This window comes from Delphinus delphis, chromosome 5, assembly GCF_949987515.2.
Source record: "Delphinus delphis chromosome 5, mDelDel1.2, whole genome shotgun sequence".
Lineage (NCBI taxonomy): Eukaryota > Metazoa > Chordata > Mammalia > Artiodactyla > Delphinidae > Delphinus > Delphinus delphis.
Window position 1 is genome coordinate 111,525,342 of NC_082687.1, and position 17,305 is coordinate 111,542,646.

Below are 17,305 nucleotides of genomic sequence, written 5' to 3' on the forward strand. Positions count from 1 at the left end.
GGACAGAGTGGGTAAAGGAGTAGAGAGAGGCCAGGAGTGCTACAGTACTTGAGCTCCCTTCACGTGGAAGGAAACATCAAAGGAGAGAAGAGGTATTCCCCTAACAATTGGCATCACTATCACAGTTTCAGTAGTGATCAACTAAGAACAAAAGGATAAATACAAGAGCACATTATCACTTTTCAAACTTAAAAAACACAGCATAGGTTAAAACCCTTAACAAGTTAAGAAAGCATCAGTTTGATAAGAGAAGGATTATTGTGCTGATTCTCAGTAGGCAAGGTATAAATGAAAAGAAATAGGATTCTAGGAGTAAGAATGAGAGGAGTGATTCAATTGGATGATTAAAATATTGGTTTTGACCTTTAAATAAATAGAACCTGCCTCTTAGGATTGTTGTGAGAATCGAATAAATTAATACATATAAAGCTCTTAGCACTGTGCCTGGCACCTGGTTTTGCCCAATAAGTGTTAGTACTTATGTGGTGAAGAAAGCAATGCTTGTATGATAAGATTGTGGTAGGAGAATGGGCAATGCTTACAATGCCTTTCTAGGCTTCATACGTGAGCTAACATGCCCAGAAAAAACTCTGCTTGATATAGTTTAGCAAATGGAGAAAGTACTAGTGGGTGGTAAACTCATTTATGCTAACAGCTGCATGACTTTCAATGTCTTTTGTATAATACCTTAAAAGGCCAAAAGATGATTTTTTCCATAAAAGTTTGCCTCATTTATCTCTACTTCTCACTCTTTATGTTATACTTTCATTTCATGTCTGTTTTTTTTCTTATTTTATTCATTAACTAAACATAATCATATTAAACAAATATAAAATATTGCCTAGAAGTCTATATTTCTTCTTTTTTTTTTTTTGGCGGTACACGGGCCTCTCACTGCCATGGCCTCTCCCGTTGCAGAGCACAGGCTCCGGACGCGCAGGCTCAGCGGCCATGGCTCACAGGCCCAGCCGCTCCGCGGCATGTGGGATCTTCCCGGACCGGGGCACGAACCCGTGTCCCCTGCATCGGCAGGCGGACTCTCAACCACTGCGCCACCAGCGCAGAAGCCCCTATATTTCTTCTTAATTAAAATAGAGGCAATAAATGAAGCAGAATATTATGAACTGACATGGAAACTTCTAGATGTTATGATGACCAAAAAAATCAAGTAGCAAAAGAATATATCTAGTGTAATGCCATTTAGGAAGGGAGGGAGGGAGGAAGGAAGGAAGGGAGGGAGGGAGGGAGGAAAGAAATAAAGGAAAAGAAAGGGAGGGAGGGAGGGAGGGAGAAAGCAAGGAAAAGAAAGAGAAAAAAGAAAAGAAAAATAGAGGGAGAAAATGAGAAAGGAGAGAGAGAGAAGGCAAGGTAGGACAAAGAAACAATGTCTAAATAAACAGAAAAGGGTAGAGGAAGTTCTGGAAGGATCTCTGGGAAACCATTAACAGGAAGAATGAGAATGAAATTTGTGGAAGGGAAAATATAAGGTAAGGTGTCAGAAAAAAACAAAGGGGCACTTTTAATTTTTACTTGGTGTTTGAATTTTTTCATAACAAGAAATATGCATTTATTACGTGTATAATATTAGAAATGTAATAGGGAAAATGGAATGAAAGAAATATTATTTTATCCCACAAATGAATTGGGCTTTTCATTATCGTTATTATTATCATTATCATTATTATTAGCTTTTTGTTCAGTAGCGTACTGTTTCCTCTCGTAGCTGTAGGTTTTGTTGTTGTTCTTGTTTTGATAATAATACCTAGAAGACTACTGGTCCCAAGACTGCCTTCTTTTCTGCCCGACTTTATTTCTTTTCATTCAGGCGTCCCTGAAAGCCTCCATCCTCGCTCGGGAGTGTGCCACCGCAGCTGCCATTGTGTTCCTCAGCGACCGGTTCCTGTACGGGCTCGACGTCTCGGGCGAACTCCTGCAGGTCGCCCAAGGGCTGCACAAGCTGCAGCCAGCAACGCCAATTGCCCCGCAGGTGGTTATTCGCCAAGCCCGAATCTCGATGCACTCAGGTAGGCTCCTTCCTGCTGGCCCTCCTCGTCCCGGAGTCGTCCCGTCTGGGGCTCACCTTCCTCGGGGCTCCTTGACTTCCGCGGGGACGGCGGGCACCGGGGCCCTCGGGCCTTCTTTTGTAGCCGCCGGCGCTCCCGCCAGCCCGCCGCCTTGCCCTTCCCCCTGCCTCTAGCCAGCACAAAGGCCCTGGCATAAAGGATTTCAGAGCCAAAAGCAATAGAGAAAATTGTGAAAGGGGGTGGAAAATACTAATTGGAGCTTTTGTCGTCTAACAAATCTGTCCTGCTGCTTTCAAACAGGGGTATCTGAATTGCTATACTTCTGACCAGCAGCCTTTAAAAATCAGATTAGAATTCTACTATTTTCTCTTAGCTCTCCAGTCTCCTTTCTGTAGGGCCACTTGACTATGCTAACAATAGACCTGACAAACCCACTGAAGTAATTTGAGATATTTTTCCATCACATGGAACACCAGTACAGTACCTGATTAGGCCTTAAAGTATCTTTTTTTTTCCTTCTGTCACTTTGAATAAAATGAAAAATGAGGCTGACATTCTAACTTAGGCTGTAATGTAGAGGGGGACTGGAGGGGAGAGGGGCCTGCTATGTGTTACAGCAAAGTTCACTTTCATAGAATTCTTGAATTATTTAAATTACTGATAACCATGAGGTTTAGAAACTTGTAGCCTGCTGTTCTCTTTTCCAAGAGTGAAAGGATAAAGGATGAAAATAGAATGCAAGTTGCCTGTCCCAGAAACAGGACTGGCTCATTTTTTAAATTGGGTTTAGCTATTGCTATTGTTTTAATAACTCTGGCCTTGAAGAAGTTAAAATATCTTTTAACTACTTCATTTCCTTTGAAAAGGAACTGTACTAACTGTAATGAATGGGACAGTTGCTGAGTACAGAGAGGGATAGAGATAAAAGGACATGAGAGACATGGGCTTGTGGAGGATAACTTTTCACAAACCCAAGTTCATTCACTCTCAAGTTCTTGCAGCTGTGCATAAATTGTACCCATATCTTATTATTTTCTTATTATTTTCTAAAGTAATTGCATCAACAGAGTTGAACTTAAGAAAAAATTCTTACTTCAAATGTCCATGATTTGGGACATTTTGTAATGTTTGGGGTTTATCATGTTGAGGGTATGAGAAAAACCTAACCACTAATACGCCTTCTGATGGCATCAGATGGAATAATGTGTGAGCAGAGCATTCTGTTAGGGGAACCGAAAGTTGAGGCCCGGGCGTGCGTGGGCAAACTAATGTTGGTTCTCATCAAATTGAGCTTGGAACAGTTACTGAGGCATGTTTCATGATACACAGATTTACAGATTTGCTATAGTGTGACATGGAAATCAAGGTCAAGTGGTAAGTAGTCATGTTGATAGCTTTGCTTTACACAACCAAATAATCTTTTCACTTACTTGTTTGGTTGATTGTTCCTCTCATGCCTCTAACTAAGGTGATATAGACTTTTTCTTCTGATGACAATTAAGCCTTGATACCATCATGAGCAGCACGCTCCTCTGCCCGCACATCACATGTCTAAGGTAAAAGTCCTAGATCTTATTCTGCAACAGTTGGGGTTGTCTTTTCCTCAAAGATACTGCCAGAAATGCCACAAGAAAACAGACACAGCCTCAGAGTTAAAGTGCTTATCTGTAAACTTCTGCCCCCAGATATCTCTTGAGGCTCTACCTACACTGGGTTTCTCAGCCAGAAAGGGGGACTTAAGGCAGGAGTGGTGCCCTGGAAAGAGAACAAGGTACAGTGAAAAGGGGTCTCAGTCCCCAGCATTTGGGAATCCTGGGATAGAGAAAGGAGAGGTGTGTACGATGTTATAAGGGATAAGGGAAAGGGATAAAGATAATATGAAGGGACAGCACAGTCTGCCTGTTTTCCCCTTTGACCCAGCCCATCCTGGTATCCACTCAAAACCCATTCCAAAGGTCCAAGCGTTCAATGTCGTGGGATTTCAGAGGCAAGAGAGGATGCCCTGGGCCTGCCCAGCTCACTCCTGCCTGAAATTAGGAGACAAAACCTTTCAAGCCACAGTTAAAAACAAAGAGTCAAACTTCCAGTTCCATCAGTGTGGAGGATTGAGCAAGTGTGGAATCTTCTCCCACTTAAATATTAAATATCGAAATATTTAATTCACGGTACATAAATATCGTGAATTAAATATTTTTTAAGTGCCTGAAACATAGAAGGCATTCAAAATCAGAATAGTGGACTACTGCTCCTGACACTATAGCCAAAGAGATTTACACTTGGATATAGTCCTAGGGGAAGGGATTGCCACTTTAATTCCTGGGACAAGAGACAGGGCCTTGGGCCTACGTGGAGTGAAATATTTGGATAAAGCTGGAATCCTTAAAGGTTTGCACAGCTATGAAATGGGACTGAACTGCTCTACCAGCCCACCCAGAGAGGTGATGAGGAAGCTTATTCTCTGCCCAAGCTCTGAGGTGGAGGCCAAAAAAAATCTCTGTAAAGAAATAAAAACCCCAAGTCTGTGCCAAATGTCTGTGTGGAGTCTGAATTTACCCACAAGAGAGGGAATCACCCACCAAGTAATTAAGAAGAAATTAATTCAGGACTGAAATTTCTGGGACCTAGCAGGTCAAGTACAAAATTATGCTGGAGAGAAGCATCCACACTCAAGAGGCATCTCTTAATGTCCCGACCAGAAAGGTACACAGTGTCACTTCTGCCACATCGATTGGTCACAACAGGTCACAGGGCCAGTTCAGGCTCAAGGAGAAGGAAAATAGATTCCACTTCTTGATGGAGGAATGGCAAGGTCACGTTGCAGAAGAGCATGTGGGATAGAAGATATTGTTGTGACCTCCTTTGGATCACAATCTACCACAGTCAGGTATATGTCTGTATCTGCACTTTGAAATAGGGTGGTCAGGGAAGGCCTTATGAGACAGTGAAGTGACATTTGAGCAAAGACCTGAAGGAGAAGGGAGCAAGCCTTGGAGATATCTGGAATAAACGCATTCCAGACTAAAATAAGTACAAAAGCCCTGACATGGGAACAAGCCTGGCAGATTCAAGGAGCAGTCAGGAGGCCACTGTAACCAAAGTAGAAGGAGTGAGGATGAGGGAAAGAATGCTAAGAGAAGAGGTCAAAGAAGTCCCAGGGGCCAGGTCATATGGGGCTTAGAGGCACCTGGGAGCAGAAATGGATAAAAGGATGAATGATTGAGTTTCCTCCTTACAGAAAAACAGCCATCCATAGTATAGGCCCCTCCTACGTGGTGTTAATGAAATAAATGAAAAGTTTACAAAGAACCTCTCTACCCACCCCCTAAAAAAATTCCTTCCTGATAATTCTGTAAATAGACCTATTCACGGGCAACTCTCCTCCACTTCTGGAGGCATAGTTTTCACAAAAAGGAGACACAGCCTTTGACAAAGGTTTGCCTTTACTTCTCAAGCCTTACTCTATATGAATGGATTATTCATTCATATGAATGAATATGTGTGTGTATATGTATGTACATGTATATGAATTTAATTGCAATTTCAGATACTGTACAACTTCCCACCTTACCAGTTCCTGAAAACTTCTTTTTCACTTTTGTGTATGATGTAGTTACTGATTTTAAATTTTAAAATAGAATGTTTCCCCGTTATAATGTGTTAACCTTAGAGCATGAACAGCAGTATTTAAAGCACATGTTCAGAACTAATTATGTGTTGCTTCTTTTCAGGGAAACTTTTAAAAGCAGAGTATATTCTGAGCAGTCTAATAAGCAACAGTGGAGCAACAGGTAAGGTGCTCTCATATCTTCACAATGACCTTCACCCTCCATCCCTACCAGAGTTCCAGTTTAAAAGCAACTTAGTGGGGACTTCCCTGGTGGTCCAGTGGTTATGACTCCACGCTCCCAATGCAGTGGGCCAGGGTTCGATCCCTGGTCAGGGAACTAAGATCCCACATACTGCAACTGAGCCTGCATGCCGCAACTAGAGAAACCCGCACATCGCAACTAGAGAAGCCATGAAGACCCAGCACAGCCTAAATAAGTAAATAAATATAAATAAATAAATGAAACATAATGACCTGGTAGTTACTATACACTAGATGTTCCCAGAACTACCTAGGACTGGCTCTGCTACTGATAAATGAAATGGCTTTGGTCAAGCAGGTTACTTCTCTATGTTTCCATTTTCTCTATTTAAAAACAAAAACAAAACAAAAAACAACCCAACCAAGTCTTCTAATATTGCCCTGCTTTATTGTAGAGTGTGTTATCTAATCAACATTCGCTGTGAAGGTAGGTAACTCTCTGGACCTCAGAAAGGGCTCAGCTACAGCTTTGAAAAGAATTGTGAATGGAAATTGAGCCTATAAATTCAGGAGAATACACTTACAGTTTTATGTATTTAAAGGGTCTGGAAAATAAATTTTATTTTGCTACAGAGGAGCTATAATAAAAACTTACCTTGAAATAGATTTCTTTTGATATTTAATCATACATGAGAGGAAGCAAGTCCTAATAGTTGGGTAACAATTTAAGCCTCAAATACCTTGTCTGAATTTCTGGGCACTTAAGTCAACAAGTTTCGTATTACATTGAACACAATTCCTTGTCGACTTTTAAGCTCAATATGCTTGGATATAAGGTCTTGAGCTCCTTGAAACTTGTAGACATTTCCAGTGGGGAGGCAGTTTGAAATAACAGATATTGACCACATACCCCCATTTGTGACCACCATCACTAACCTACAATATGCATACTTCCCATCTTCTACGCCACACACACACATGCACGCACGCACGCACACACACAGATTAAAAGCTAGGGAGAAAGTAAGGAGGGTGATGTGGCACAGAATAATAAGAGCATGTAATAATGAGTCTGACTTTATTTTTGATGTTTGGCAACTGGCAGCTGTCAGGCCCCAGCTTCTTCCCTCTTTGCCCCACATCTGAACAGGCTGATTTTTTTAAAGCTTGTTTATCAGTAAACCCTGGCCTAGCTGTGGGAACCTTTACCCCAGACCCACACCCTAATCACAATAAAAACAAAAGCCACTCACCACTCCCTTCGCTTAAGTCAAATGGACCAGCTTCGGTGCCTTCCCTGCTCTCCTCAGAAAGGCTCATTATGTGAGCACTGAATCTTTTCATATACTCTTAGTGCCTGTGTAGAGCCATCAGTTTCAACATTCAAACCAATTTTGGGTGGATGGGATGGATCCCGCCCTCCATGAGGCAACCACAAGACAGTGGGGTTGACACTGTAGTTAATTAACCTGGGGAAGCCTCAGAGGCAATAGCATTGAGGATAAGCCCTGAATTAGGAGCTAGAGGGGGCGGAATCCCTCCCTCTAGGTAGAGGGAATGGCAAGTGCAGATACCATGAAGCAGGAGACGGCTGCTATTATAAGGAACACAATGAAGCTGCATGGCAGAGCCCAGTTGATAACGGGGAGAGGTGGAGACCAGGCAGGATTCAGTTCCTGTGAAGCCTCATAGGTTGCAGCAAGAAGTATGGACCTTATTCTAAATACAAAGAAGAGATTGTCTCCCGAATTTATATCACATGTGTTCGTTAAGGCTTCTATGAAAATCGTTTTATTTCACCAGGCTATTTCTTTAATAATTCAAGGTCAGGGACTTCCCTGGAGGTCCAGTGTTTAAGACTCCGTGCTCCCACTGCAGGGGGCACAGGTTCGATCCCTGGTCAGGGAACTAAGATCCCACATGCTTAGCGGTGCAGCCTAAATAAATAAATAAATAAACATTAATTTTTTTTTAATTTTAAAAAATAATTCAAGGCCAAAAATGCTTTTCTTTTTTTCCTCTTTATTGTAGGTACCTGGCTGTACAGAAATGAAAGCGACAAGGTCCTGGTGCAGTCGGTCTGCATACAGATCAGAGGGCAAATTCTGCAAAAGTTAGGTACAGTCATCCTCTCAAGGCTCATTTACCAAGTCTGGCTACAAGATTTTACTATGGACTTTTCTCATTGTATCTGGTTGATACAGTTCATCCCCACTTCCCTTAGTTTCCTTATGGAAAAGAGAATGACACTTAAGATGCCAGGAATATTATGAACATTAACAAAACAAAATATTTTTCTGTTGAGTTTTGTTAAAGACATTTACAGTTGTATATTATGACTGTTAACCACAGGATTCTCGGTATTATTTCTGGCATCTGGCTCTCAGCTCATTAGGACTCCGTTTGATATAGTGACACCTTATTCTAAACCCACCCTGACAGCTTACCCATTCGTTCCTGGGAAGGTATTCCTGAGTTTTACAAGCAAAGTTTATAGGACCCTAATTATACTTTAAAATGCAAACTAATGTATTTGAAATTTAACAGAGGATGGTAATTGTTATCTTGTAAATAATGGAGAAAATTATTTCTATATTAATGTATCTTATATGTACACATGTAATATATAATATTTCTTACTGTTTCCCTGTGAAGTGAAAAATTATCTGTATTAAACCAACTGGAAAAACAGATTGCTGTTTTTCCAGCAGATTGCTATCTGCTGATTGCTGTCAGTCTAATCTAGTCATATATTTTCTTAACAAAATCCAATGAATCTTCTTTCTGTAGATACTCGCAGATACTAGCAGTTTGTCCCATCTCCTTTTTTGCAGGGATGTGGTACGAAGCAGCAGAGTTAATATGGGCCTCAATCATAGGATATCTGACACTGCCTCAGCCAGATAAAAAGGTTGTTTGTCTAGTGCTTATTTTCTCATTTCCTGTACTTGTCTTTGAAAGATTATCTCCTTATGGCACAATTCAGTTTATCATTTATCAATTTTATTGGTCCTATTTTTATTGATTCTACACAGGCGTCGGACCGGGAACATTTGGTAACTTCCTTCTAGTGTCTTGCTCGTCCTCATTCACAGCTAGACGCCTGGTATATATGTAGTATTTCTATATATATTTGTAACTATTTATGCATTTATTTCTACCAATCCATTTATTTTTATTGATACCTATTTTATTATATATTTAGCCTTTACCTAATTCCATAGCAAAGTTGAGGTGGTCAAGTTGCTTATATGTAAAATCATTTTTCTTGAGTTGAATGGGAAAAGACTTCAATTAACTGTTTATGCAACATTTATTCAAGAAATTGAGAAGCAACATTTGCTTTCCTACTTGATGTTTTCATTCTCTGTGACTCTGTGAGAATATTCTCCTTGTTAATTGAAGCTTTGGGTTATACATCTTCCCAAGCTGTGTCAGCAGCACTGCCGCCTACAGTCCTTTTAACAGCACAAGTGGAATGGGGTGTGGGGACTCTTGATTGGGCCAATTCATTATGCCTAGCAGTATGGACAAGTTAGTGTTGACAATCCAGTGAAGCCCAACTAAGAAATAGCTGAGTTTGCATTATTCCCATGTCCTCAGGATGTGATGATCTCTCAAGCCCAGTGACATCCAGTTGAGAAGTATCCACAGTGTCATAATAACAATAGCAATAATAATAAGCAATGGTTTATTTAGAAGGCTAATCATTGACTTTAGGCCTTGAGATGAGAGCAACAGTTGACTGTGAATTCCTAATCTGTGTTTTGTTTGTGTTTCCTTACAGGGCATTTCCACATCACTAGGTATACTGGCAGATATCTTTGTTTCCATGAGCAGGAAAGATTATGAAAAGTTTAAAAGCAATCCTGAAATTAACTTGGTAACTATCACTTGTCAAAACCACAGTGCAGAGTGGCATCACCTGCAAAACGGTCAACATTATTTTTGGCGCTTCGTTAGTTCTCTCTCCAGGAGTCAGGCGGCACGGTGTCTCCCCTCTTCAAGTAATGTGAGCAGTCCTGGAGACAGTTCCTATGGTGTCCTGTTTGGCTTTATTATCCCAGCACCTAGCACAGTACCAGACCTACAGAGGGTACTGGGGAAAAAAAGATGAATGAATGAATGAAATCAAAGTGATAAATGCTTTGAACCCCATGATTTCCTTTCAAATTATCACAAAATTCAGTTTCTACACTTGGGCTATCTCATTGACAAAGTAAAGGGGTAATAACTTTAAGACTTTAATTACCATCTGTTCAAATCAGTCACTTGCTTAGGCTCTTATCTGTGATAGTAATGATTACAAATATATGTATATTGCTTTATAATTCAGAAAGTGTGTGTATATGTATATGATCCACATACACCACATCTGCCTATGAGGTAGGTAGAGCAAAATGTGTCAGTCCCATTTTTGAGAAAAATAAACTAAGGTCCAGAGAAACTAAGTGACCTCTGCAACTTGTACAATCAGTAATAAAGAGAACTGGGAGCAGAAGCCAGGTCTCTAAGCAGTTTGCAGCATCGCACAGACATTGACTTCTCTCCTGCACTGCACTGAAATTGAGATTTTTAACGGTATCGTCAATTATTGCCTTTTTAAAAATACCAGGGGGCTTCCCTGGTGGCGCAGTGGTTGAGAGTCCGCCTGCCAATGCAGGGGACACGGGTTCGTGCCCCGGTCCGGGAAGATCCCACATGCCGCGGAGCGGCTGGACCCGTGATCCATGGCCGCTGAGCCTGCGCATCCGGAGTCTGTGCTTCGCAATGGGAGAGGCCACACCAGTGAGAGGCCCGCATACAGCAAAAAAAAAAAAAGAATCCGCCTGCCAGTGCAGGGGACATGGGTTCGAGCCCTAGTCTGGGAAGATCCCACATGCCGCGGAGCAACTAAGCCCATGCGCCACAACTACTGAGCCTGCACTCTAGACCCCACGAGCCACAACTACTGAAGCCCATGTGCCTAGAGCCCGAGCTCCGCAACGAGAGAAGCCACTGCAGTGAGAAGCCTGCGCACCGCAACGAAGAGTAGCCCCCGCTCACTGCAGCTAGAGAAAGCCTGCGCGCAGCAACGAAGACCCAATGCAGCCATAAATAAATAAATAAATAAAATACATTTATAAAAAAATACCAAGGCAGCAACAGTAACTGTACTCAGTACTAATTAGTGTAGCATAAGAACACATACAGCTTGCTGCTAGCAATCTGAATCTTAGCAAAATGTTGCTTTTGCTGTCAGAACAAAACACAGGAAAAGGGTTATGCCCCTTGTTCAGTGAAGTTGTCTCTGAGGACTGTTTAACATTGCAAACTGCCCTTCCGCCTTGGACCTCCTCAGCCTCTTCTCACTTTATTTTCCTTTGGAACACTTGCTGCCATCTCAAATACTATGCATTTTACTTGTTTTGTGTATTGACTGATCTCCTCCCCTTAACAGGAAATAAGCTTATTGCAGGCTCACTGTCTGCTCTCTCCTTCATGGCTAGAACAGTGCCTGGCACATGGAGGTACTCAATACATATTTCTGGAATAAATGATTCAATCTTAATTGCTGTGAAATCGTACATTAAAGGGCTCTTTGACAAGAACAATGCAGAAATCATCAGTGAATCTGACTGCAAAATGTGCAGAGTTCTGTGAACAAAGAGCTGCATGATCCTCCAAAGAAACTTGTCTGAATTACTTTGCACAGGCAGGCAGTGTGAATGTTTGCACACGTGAGGCCCTCTCTGCGGTATGAGTTGGGGATGGATGATGTATGGGTGTGGGGGAAAGGACAGTCACTGTCTTGGGGTCTTTTGACCCGCTTACTCTTTCTTGGCCCTGTTCTGAAATGCTTGTGATTAGGCGCAGGGCATGCCTCAGAATCTTGAAAGAAAAGCAAAGGAATTTTATAGCCTGTCTTTTGCTAATGGATCAATAATTGTCAACAGTACACTCGGCCTCCTGTTTTCTCACAGGGCTTGCTGAAGGAGTTTGACCACCATTTGCTGTCAGCCGCTGAAGCCTGCAAGCTGGCAGCCGCCTTCAGTCCCTACACGCCTCTCTTCGTGCTCACGGCTATGGTAAACAGTGCAGCCCTCACTGCTCCTCTCTCCAGCGACAGATGTAACTGCTGGGAGGGAAGGGTCTAACCTTAAAATAGGCTTTGTGTATATCATTAGATAATTGTGATCAGACCTCACATATGTAAAGGTTTTATCAGTCAGAGTAGTGACATCCTGGTGGGAGCTAAGTTCATACAGCTGGAGGATTTGATGTTATCTGCTCTAGAACAATGGTTCCCAAGCATGTCAGAATCACCTAAAAGCCCTTTCCAAATACATATTCTTGGGCTCTACCCTAAATCCACTAAATGTAAATCCCTGGGGTTTGTACCCAGAAACCTTTCATTATGAAATACTGCCCGGGTGATTCAAATGCACAGAGGGGTTTGGAAGCCACTAATCTATTGTTTTGACTATTATTAAACAAATGATGTGTTTGTATATAGCAAAATTATTATGTCCACCTTCCACATATAGACTCTGTTTGCTAAAACTAACAATAGCAACAGTAACAAATTTATTGTCTTTGATCAAAAAGTATCAGGGCTACGGTAGGATGGTAGCTGGTAGTTTCTGTATTTTTCCATGACACATGTTTATTTTTTTATAGTATTTCTAATGACTGTCCTCCAGGGATGAAAAGTTTTCCCTGATTCACCTCCAGTTTCCAATTCAGTGTCTGATTTTGTATTTGGTATTTTCCTCAGAATATACGTGGCACATGCCTGTTGTCATATAGTAGTTCTAATGACTGTCCTCCAGGAATGAAAAATTCATATCTGTGTGAAGCCAAAGAGGCGTTTGAAATTGGCCTCCTTACCAAGAAATGTGATGAACCAGTTACTGGAAAACAGGAGCTCCATAGTTTTCTCAAAGCTGCTTTCGGTCTCACCACGGTGCACCAGAGGCTCTATGGGGAGATGGAGACGGTCCACACAGCAAGTCAGCTCTGTAGTGAAGCTATGGGAAAGCTGTATACTTTCAGTACTTCCTCCAGAAGTCAGGAGAGAGAAGCTGTCTCTCAGGAAGTCATGTCTCTTATCACCAGGGTGAAGGGACAGTTACAAGTTCAAAGCTTCTCAAATTTAGATGATAAGTCTTATGTTCCAGAGGGTTTCAAGTGTGGGTTGGAGAAACCCACCTTGCATGGGCAAGTGGATTTCCAAAAAATTATTGAAACCTATTCACAGCACCACACTTCAGTGTGCGAAATATTTGAAAGCACTTGTGGAAACAACAAAAATAAACAGGAAGGTACAAAAACAGGAGTCTGTATCACTGATCTGAAAACAGAAACAAAAAACATAGATACTGTGAGTACTACTGAGGACAAACCACGTTTTGAAAAAGGCATGGTAATATCTGCCTCCCAAATGGCTAGGAATGGTTGGGAGAAACTCAGGAGGGTAGGAAGGAGAAACTTGGCCAGTTCTGATGCATTTCGAGTCTCCGTGGATGAAGATGTGGAGACTGAGGCTGAGTCAACAGACCATAGCAGTGGTGGGGGAGCTGTTTTGAACAAGTCTCTGAGCGACAGCCAGAGCTCCAGTTCTTGGAGCAAGTTATCAGGGTGTAGTTCTTCTACAAGCTGGGAGGAAGTGAATTACCATGTTGGTGATATGTCAGCCAGAAGAGAGCCTAGCAAGGAAGAGCATCATGTGGACACTCAGTGTTCCACTGCCCTGGCAGAAGAACTGGAGATCGATGGGGGGAGCAGAGCTGTACATCCACTGTCTTCAGAGCTTCATGGTCTCTCTCTCCAGGTGTCCAGGGATGACAGTTTAGAGTCTTCTCAAAGTCAACTACCCAAGCCCATGCCCTTGACAACTTTTCCTCCTCATAACACAACAGGCACTTTGTTGGCCTCAGGTGCAGGGCTGTTAAAAGGAGCCCCAGAAGGTATGTGGGAAGCCGGAAATGTGGGGTCCAGAGATACTTCTGCTCATTCCAGACCCTCATTTGGTTCTGCTTCTTGGTCTTCTGATTCTGGTTGGCCCAAGAACATGGCCACATATCCTTCGATCCAAGAAGAAGAAACCTTTGAAATAATTGATAAGTTTCCAGAAATCAACTGTGATGCCAAAGACAGTCATGAAGAAGAGAAGAGAGAAGAAATCAAAGGAGACACAGGTCCCACATTTAAAGATAGCCCCTGCTGGGTTGACGCAGAAGAAGAAACAGCAGAGAGAGCAGAAGATAGGCCCGTAGACTTCCACATAGTTGTGGACGAGCCTCTGGGCAAAAGTTCCATGACGGCATGTAGCACTTTCACTCCTCATTGGCTTGTTCAAAATCCTGACTCAGGGAAAAGTGGTGGCTCAGTCAAAGAGCAGGACATTGACCCTGATGCCTCCACGGTGGATGAGGAGAGCCAACTGCTGGGCAGCACAGATGTTCACGCCACAAGCACACATGGCTCTCACAGACCATGTGCTCTGAGGCAGCTGCGTGGTCAGGGAGCCCAGATCTCCAATTCCTCTGTAAGTGGTAACACTTCCATCCCTGTCCTCAGCGAGGACTGCACTACCACAGAGGAAGCAAATGAACCTGGAAACGTGCTAAACTGCAGCCAGAGCTCCAGCTCGTCCTTGGCATGGTGGTTGGAATCACCTGCAATTTCCAGTGGTTCTTCTGAGGGAGAAAACCCATGGTCCTTTCTGAATTCCAGTGGAAGTTCTTTTGTTTCATTGCCAGGAATGACAACACAAAAGATCCTTAAGGCTCGCACCCTGCAGCCTGATGACTTTGAAAAACTCTTGGCAGGGGTGAGGCATGATTGGCTGTTCCAGAGACTGGAGAATACAGGAGTTTTTAAGTCCAGGCAACTCCATGGAGCACATAGTAAGTACAGCCTTTCAGGAAGCATCTCTGCATGTTCAGGGCCCTCTGAAGCTCTTGTTATGTAGATCACTTAAAGCTCATGAAAGATATCGACCCCAGTTATGCTTTGTGAATATATAGAGAAATGTGTAGTTCAGGGACCTTCTTCCGTGCTATAAGGACACACAAGGCAGTAAGGGAGAATCTTACAGGACTCAGGAGCAGTCATCAGTCAGGGCTTAAACAGCTCTGGATGCCATATACACTCAGCATTTGTCTCCTCCACTGATTCTCATTACCAACCAGCTGATTTTTCCCTATTTTTCCCATTCAAATCCTAGGGAGATGGGGTTTGACCTAGTTACACATCATCCTTCTAGTGGGCAGAGATTTTCACATCTGTCCTAAGTGGTTTCTTGCCAGTCAATGGATTGATCAGGTACAATTAGCAACTGCTTCCTGCTTAAGGAACAGCGCAAGGTCTCTTCCCCTAGCAGGAAGCCTCGGCTGGGGCCACCCAGCCATCAGCATGTCCACAACAGCTTAGAAGTGGTGGAGAAGCTGGGACAAAGACAAAAGAAGGTTCTTCTCTTAGCCCAGAGGATCACATTGTAATGCCCTCCAAGGTACTGAAGAATTATTTGAATGAGAAAAAAAAATATATTGTAAAATGAATTTCAGAGGAAACAAACTACGTAGATTGCTGAGCACTGGATATTAAAGTAGTAGTTCTCAACACTGGTAACGCATGAGAATCTCCTCCCAAAAGGCTTTTTTTTTTTTTTTTTTTTTTTAAGGCTGCTTTGGGTCTTCATTGCTGCATGCGGGCTTTCTCTAGTTGCGGCGAGCGAGGGCTACTCTTCGTTGCGGTGCACAGGCTTCTCATTGTGGTGGCTTCTCTTGTTGTGGAGCATGGGCTGTAGAGGTGCGGACTTCAGTAGTTGTCGTGGGCTTAGTTGCTCAGCAGCATGTGGGATCTTCCCAGACCATGGCTCGAACCCATGTCCACTGCACTGGCAGCCGGATTCTTAACCACTGCACCACCAGGGAAGTCCTGAGAATCTCCCAAGAGGCTTTTTAGCTTTTTTAAACTTCCAGTGCCTCACCCCAGAGATTCCAGTCTAATGGGTCTGTGATGTGATCCAGGCATCCTTATTTTTTAAGAGCTCCCCAGTGACTTTGTGTAAAGCCAATGTAAAGAACTTCTGTTTCAAAATATTTCAGTGTTTTGCCTGCCACCTTGAAGTCAGACTAAAAGACAGATCAGGTTGTTGCCAAAAGAAGCAAAATTTTCTAATAATAGGGTTTCCCTGCTTACTGTGAGATTCTGCAGTTTCAAAATCACATTTCTGAGAGTTAGGTAGCTGCCTTATTGTTTTGTCTGTGTGCCAATTTATAGGTGAAAAAACACATTGGAGGAAGCAAGGCCCAAAGTTGAAAAAACTGAACAAGTTATGCATTCTCCCCTTGCTTCTTCCCTCAGTTCACTGCCCTTTCTATGTGTGTGTGCAAGCAGCTCGCCTTCCATTTCCTTCCCCAGCTTCTCTGATTGAGTCACCCAACCGCGATCACCATCTCCCCCAACCCCATCATCTCCCTTACCGATCCCAGACCTGTGGGTTTATCTCACTTTAAGTATTTTCTCTCCCGAGTCTCCTGTTCATTTACCCTTTATCACAACCTAGACACTGGAAGTCTTTGTTCACTTCACTTTAACTTGGATCCAAAATGTTGCATTTCTTCATTAGGGTTCATGTTGGTCTTCCCCCTTAAAGAGATGTTTTCTTGCTAGCATTGGTCTTCCTTTCTTTAAGGTGGAAACAACCCTTACTTTTTCCTCTTATCTTTTCCTTTTTCAATTGAGTTTGCGTCTTTGTACAATAGCTATATTTTCTCAGTAGTTCCTGGACTTTCCCAACGTAAACAAAATATGTAAGAGAAAGCTAGGGTGCACTTTCATATGCAATCTAGGATTCCTGGTGTTGCCAGGAACCTTTGGGGTAGAATTATTCAATTTATTTCTATCTGCGTGATCTGGCATAGGTAACAGCCTCTATTATTTGAGGTCCCCAGATAATTAGAAGAAGATGCACACACATATCACTTGTTCCAAGATGGTCTCTGGGGTTTTGCTGTTTAAAAAGCCCTTTTGGGCTTCCCTGGTGGTGCAGTGGTTGAGGGTCCACCTGCCAATGCAGAGGACACGGGTTCGTGCCCTGGTCCGGGAGGATCCCACATGCCACGGAGCAGCTGGGCCCATGAGCCATGGCCGCTGGGCCTGCACATCCGGAGCCTGTGCTCCGCAACGGAAGAGGCCACAACAGTGAGAGGCCTGCGTACCGCAAAAAAAAAAAAAAAAAAAGCCCTTTTATTTTCCATTACTTTCATACAGAAGCTCTGACCTTAATATGTTTCCATCACAAACGAGATTTTGTGAACCAAAGGATATTCTTCACTGTAATTTCTCAAGCTTTACCTTTTTATCTTACTTCACTAACTTTTTAGTAATAGTCATAGAAGAGGATAAAGTTTGAGAAAATATATTAAAAAGTTGAATATTTCAAATGAGCTGGACTGGGACCTGTGTTACTTCAATTTTATCC

The 17,305-nt window shown here is 42.6% G+C and overlaps 1 protein-coding gene across 7 annotated transcripts in view; it reads left to right on the forward strand.

The window, feature by feature from the left end:
• ALPK1 (alpha kinase 1) overlaps positions 1-17,305 on the forward strand; it is a 151,851-nt gene that overhangs the window by 108,574 nt on the left and 25,972 nt on the right. For 6 of the 7 annotated variants that reach the window (XM_060012894.1, XM_060012896.1, XM_060012898.1 and 3 more), the window contains 7 exons: positions 1,826-2,024; positions 5,753-5,812; positions 7,864-7,950; positions 8,667-8,743; positions 9,620-9,715; positions 11,796-11,900; positions 12,590-14,723. In XM_060012894.1, the coding sequence (XP_059868877.1) occupies positions 1,826-2,024; positions 5,753-5,812; positions 7,864-7,950; positions 8,667-8,743; positions 9,620-9,715; positions 11,796-11,900; positions 12,590-14,723 (2,758 nt within the window). Of the gene's footprint in view, positions 1-1,825; positions 2,025-2,974; positions 5,813-7,863; positions 7,951-8,666; positions 8,744-9,619; positions 9,716-11,795; positions 11,901-12,589; positions 14,724-17,305 lie in introns of those variants that run through there. The other variant, XM_060012900.1, reaches the window with a different exon arrangement.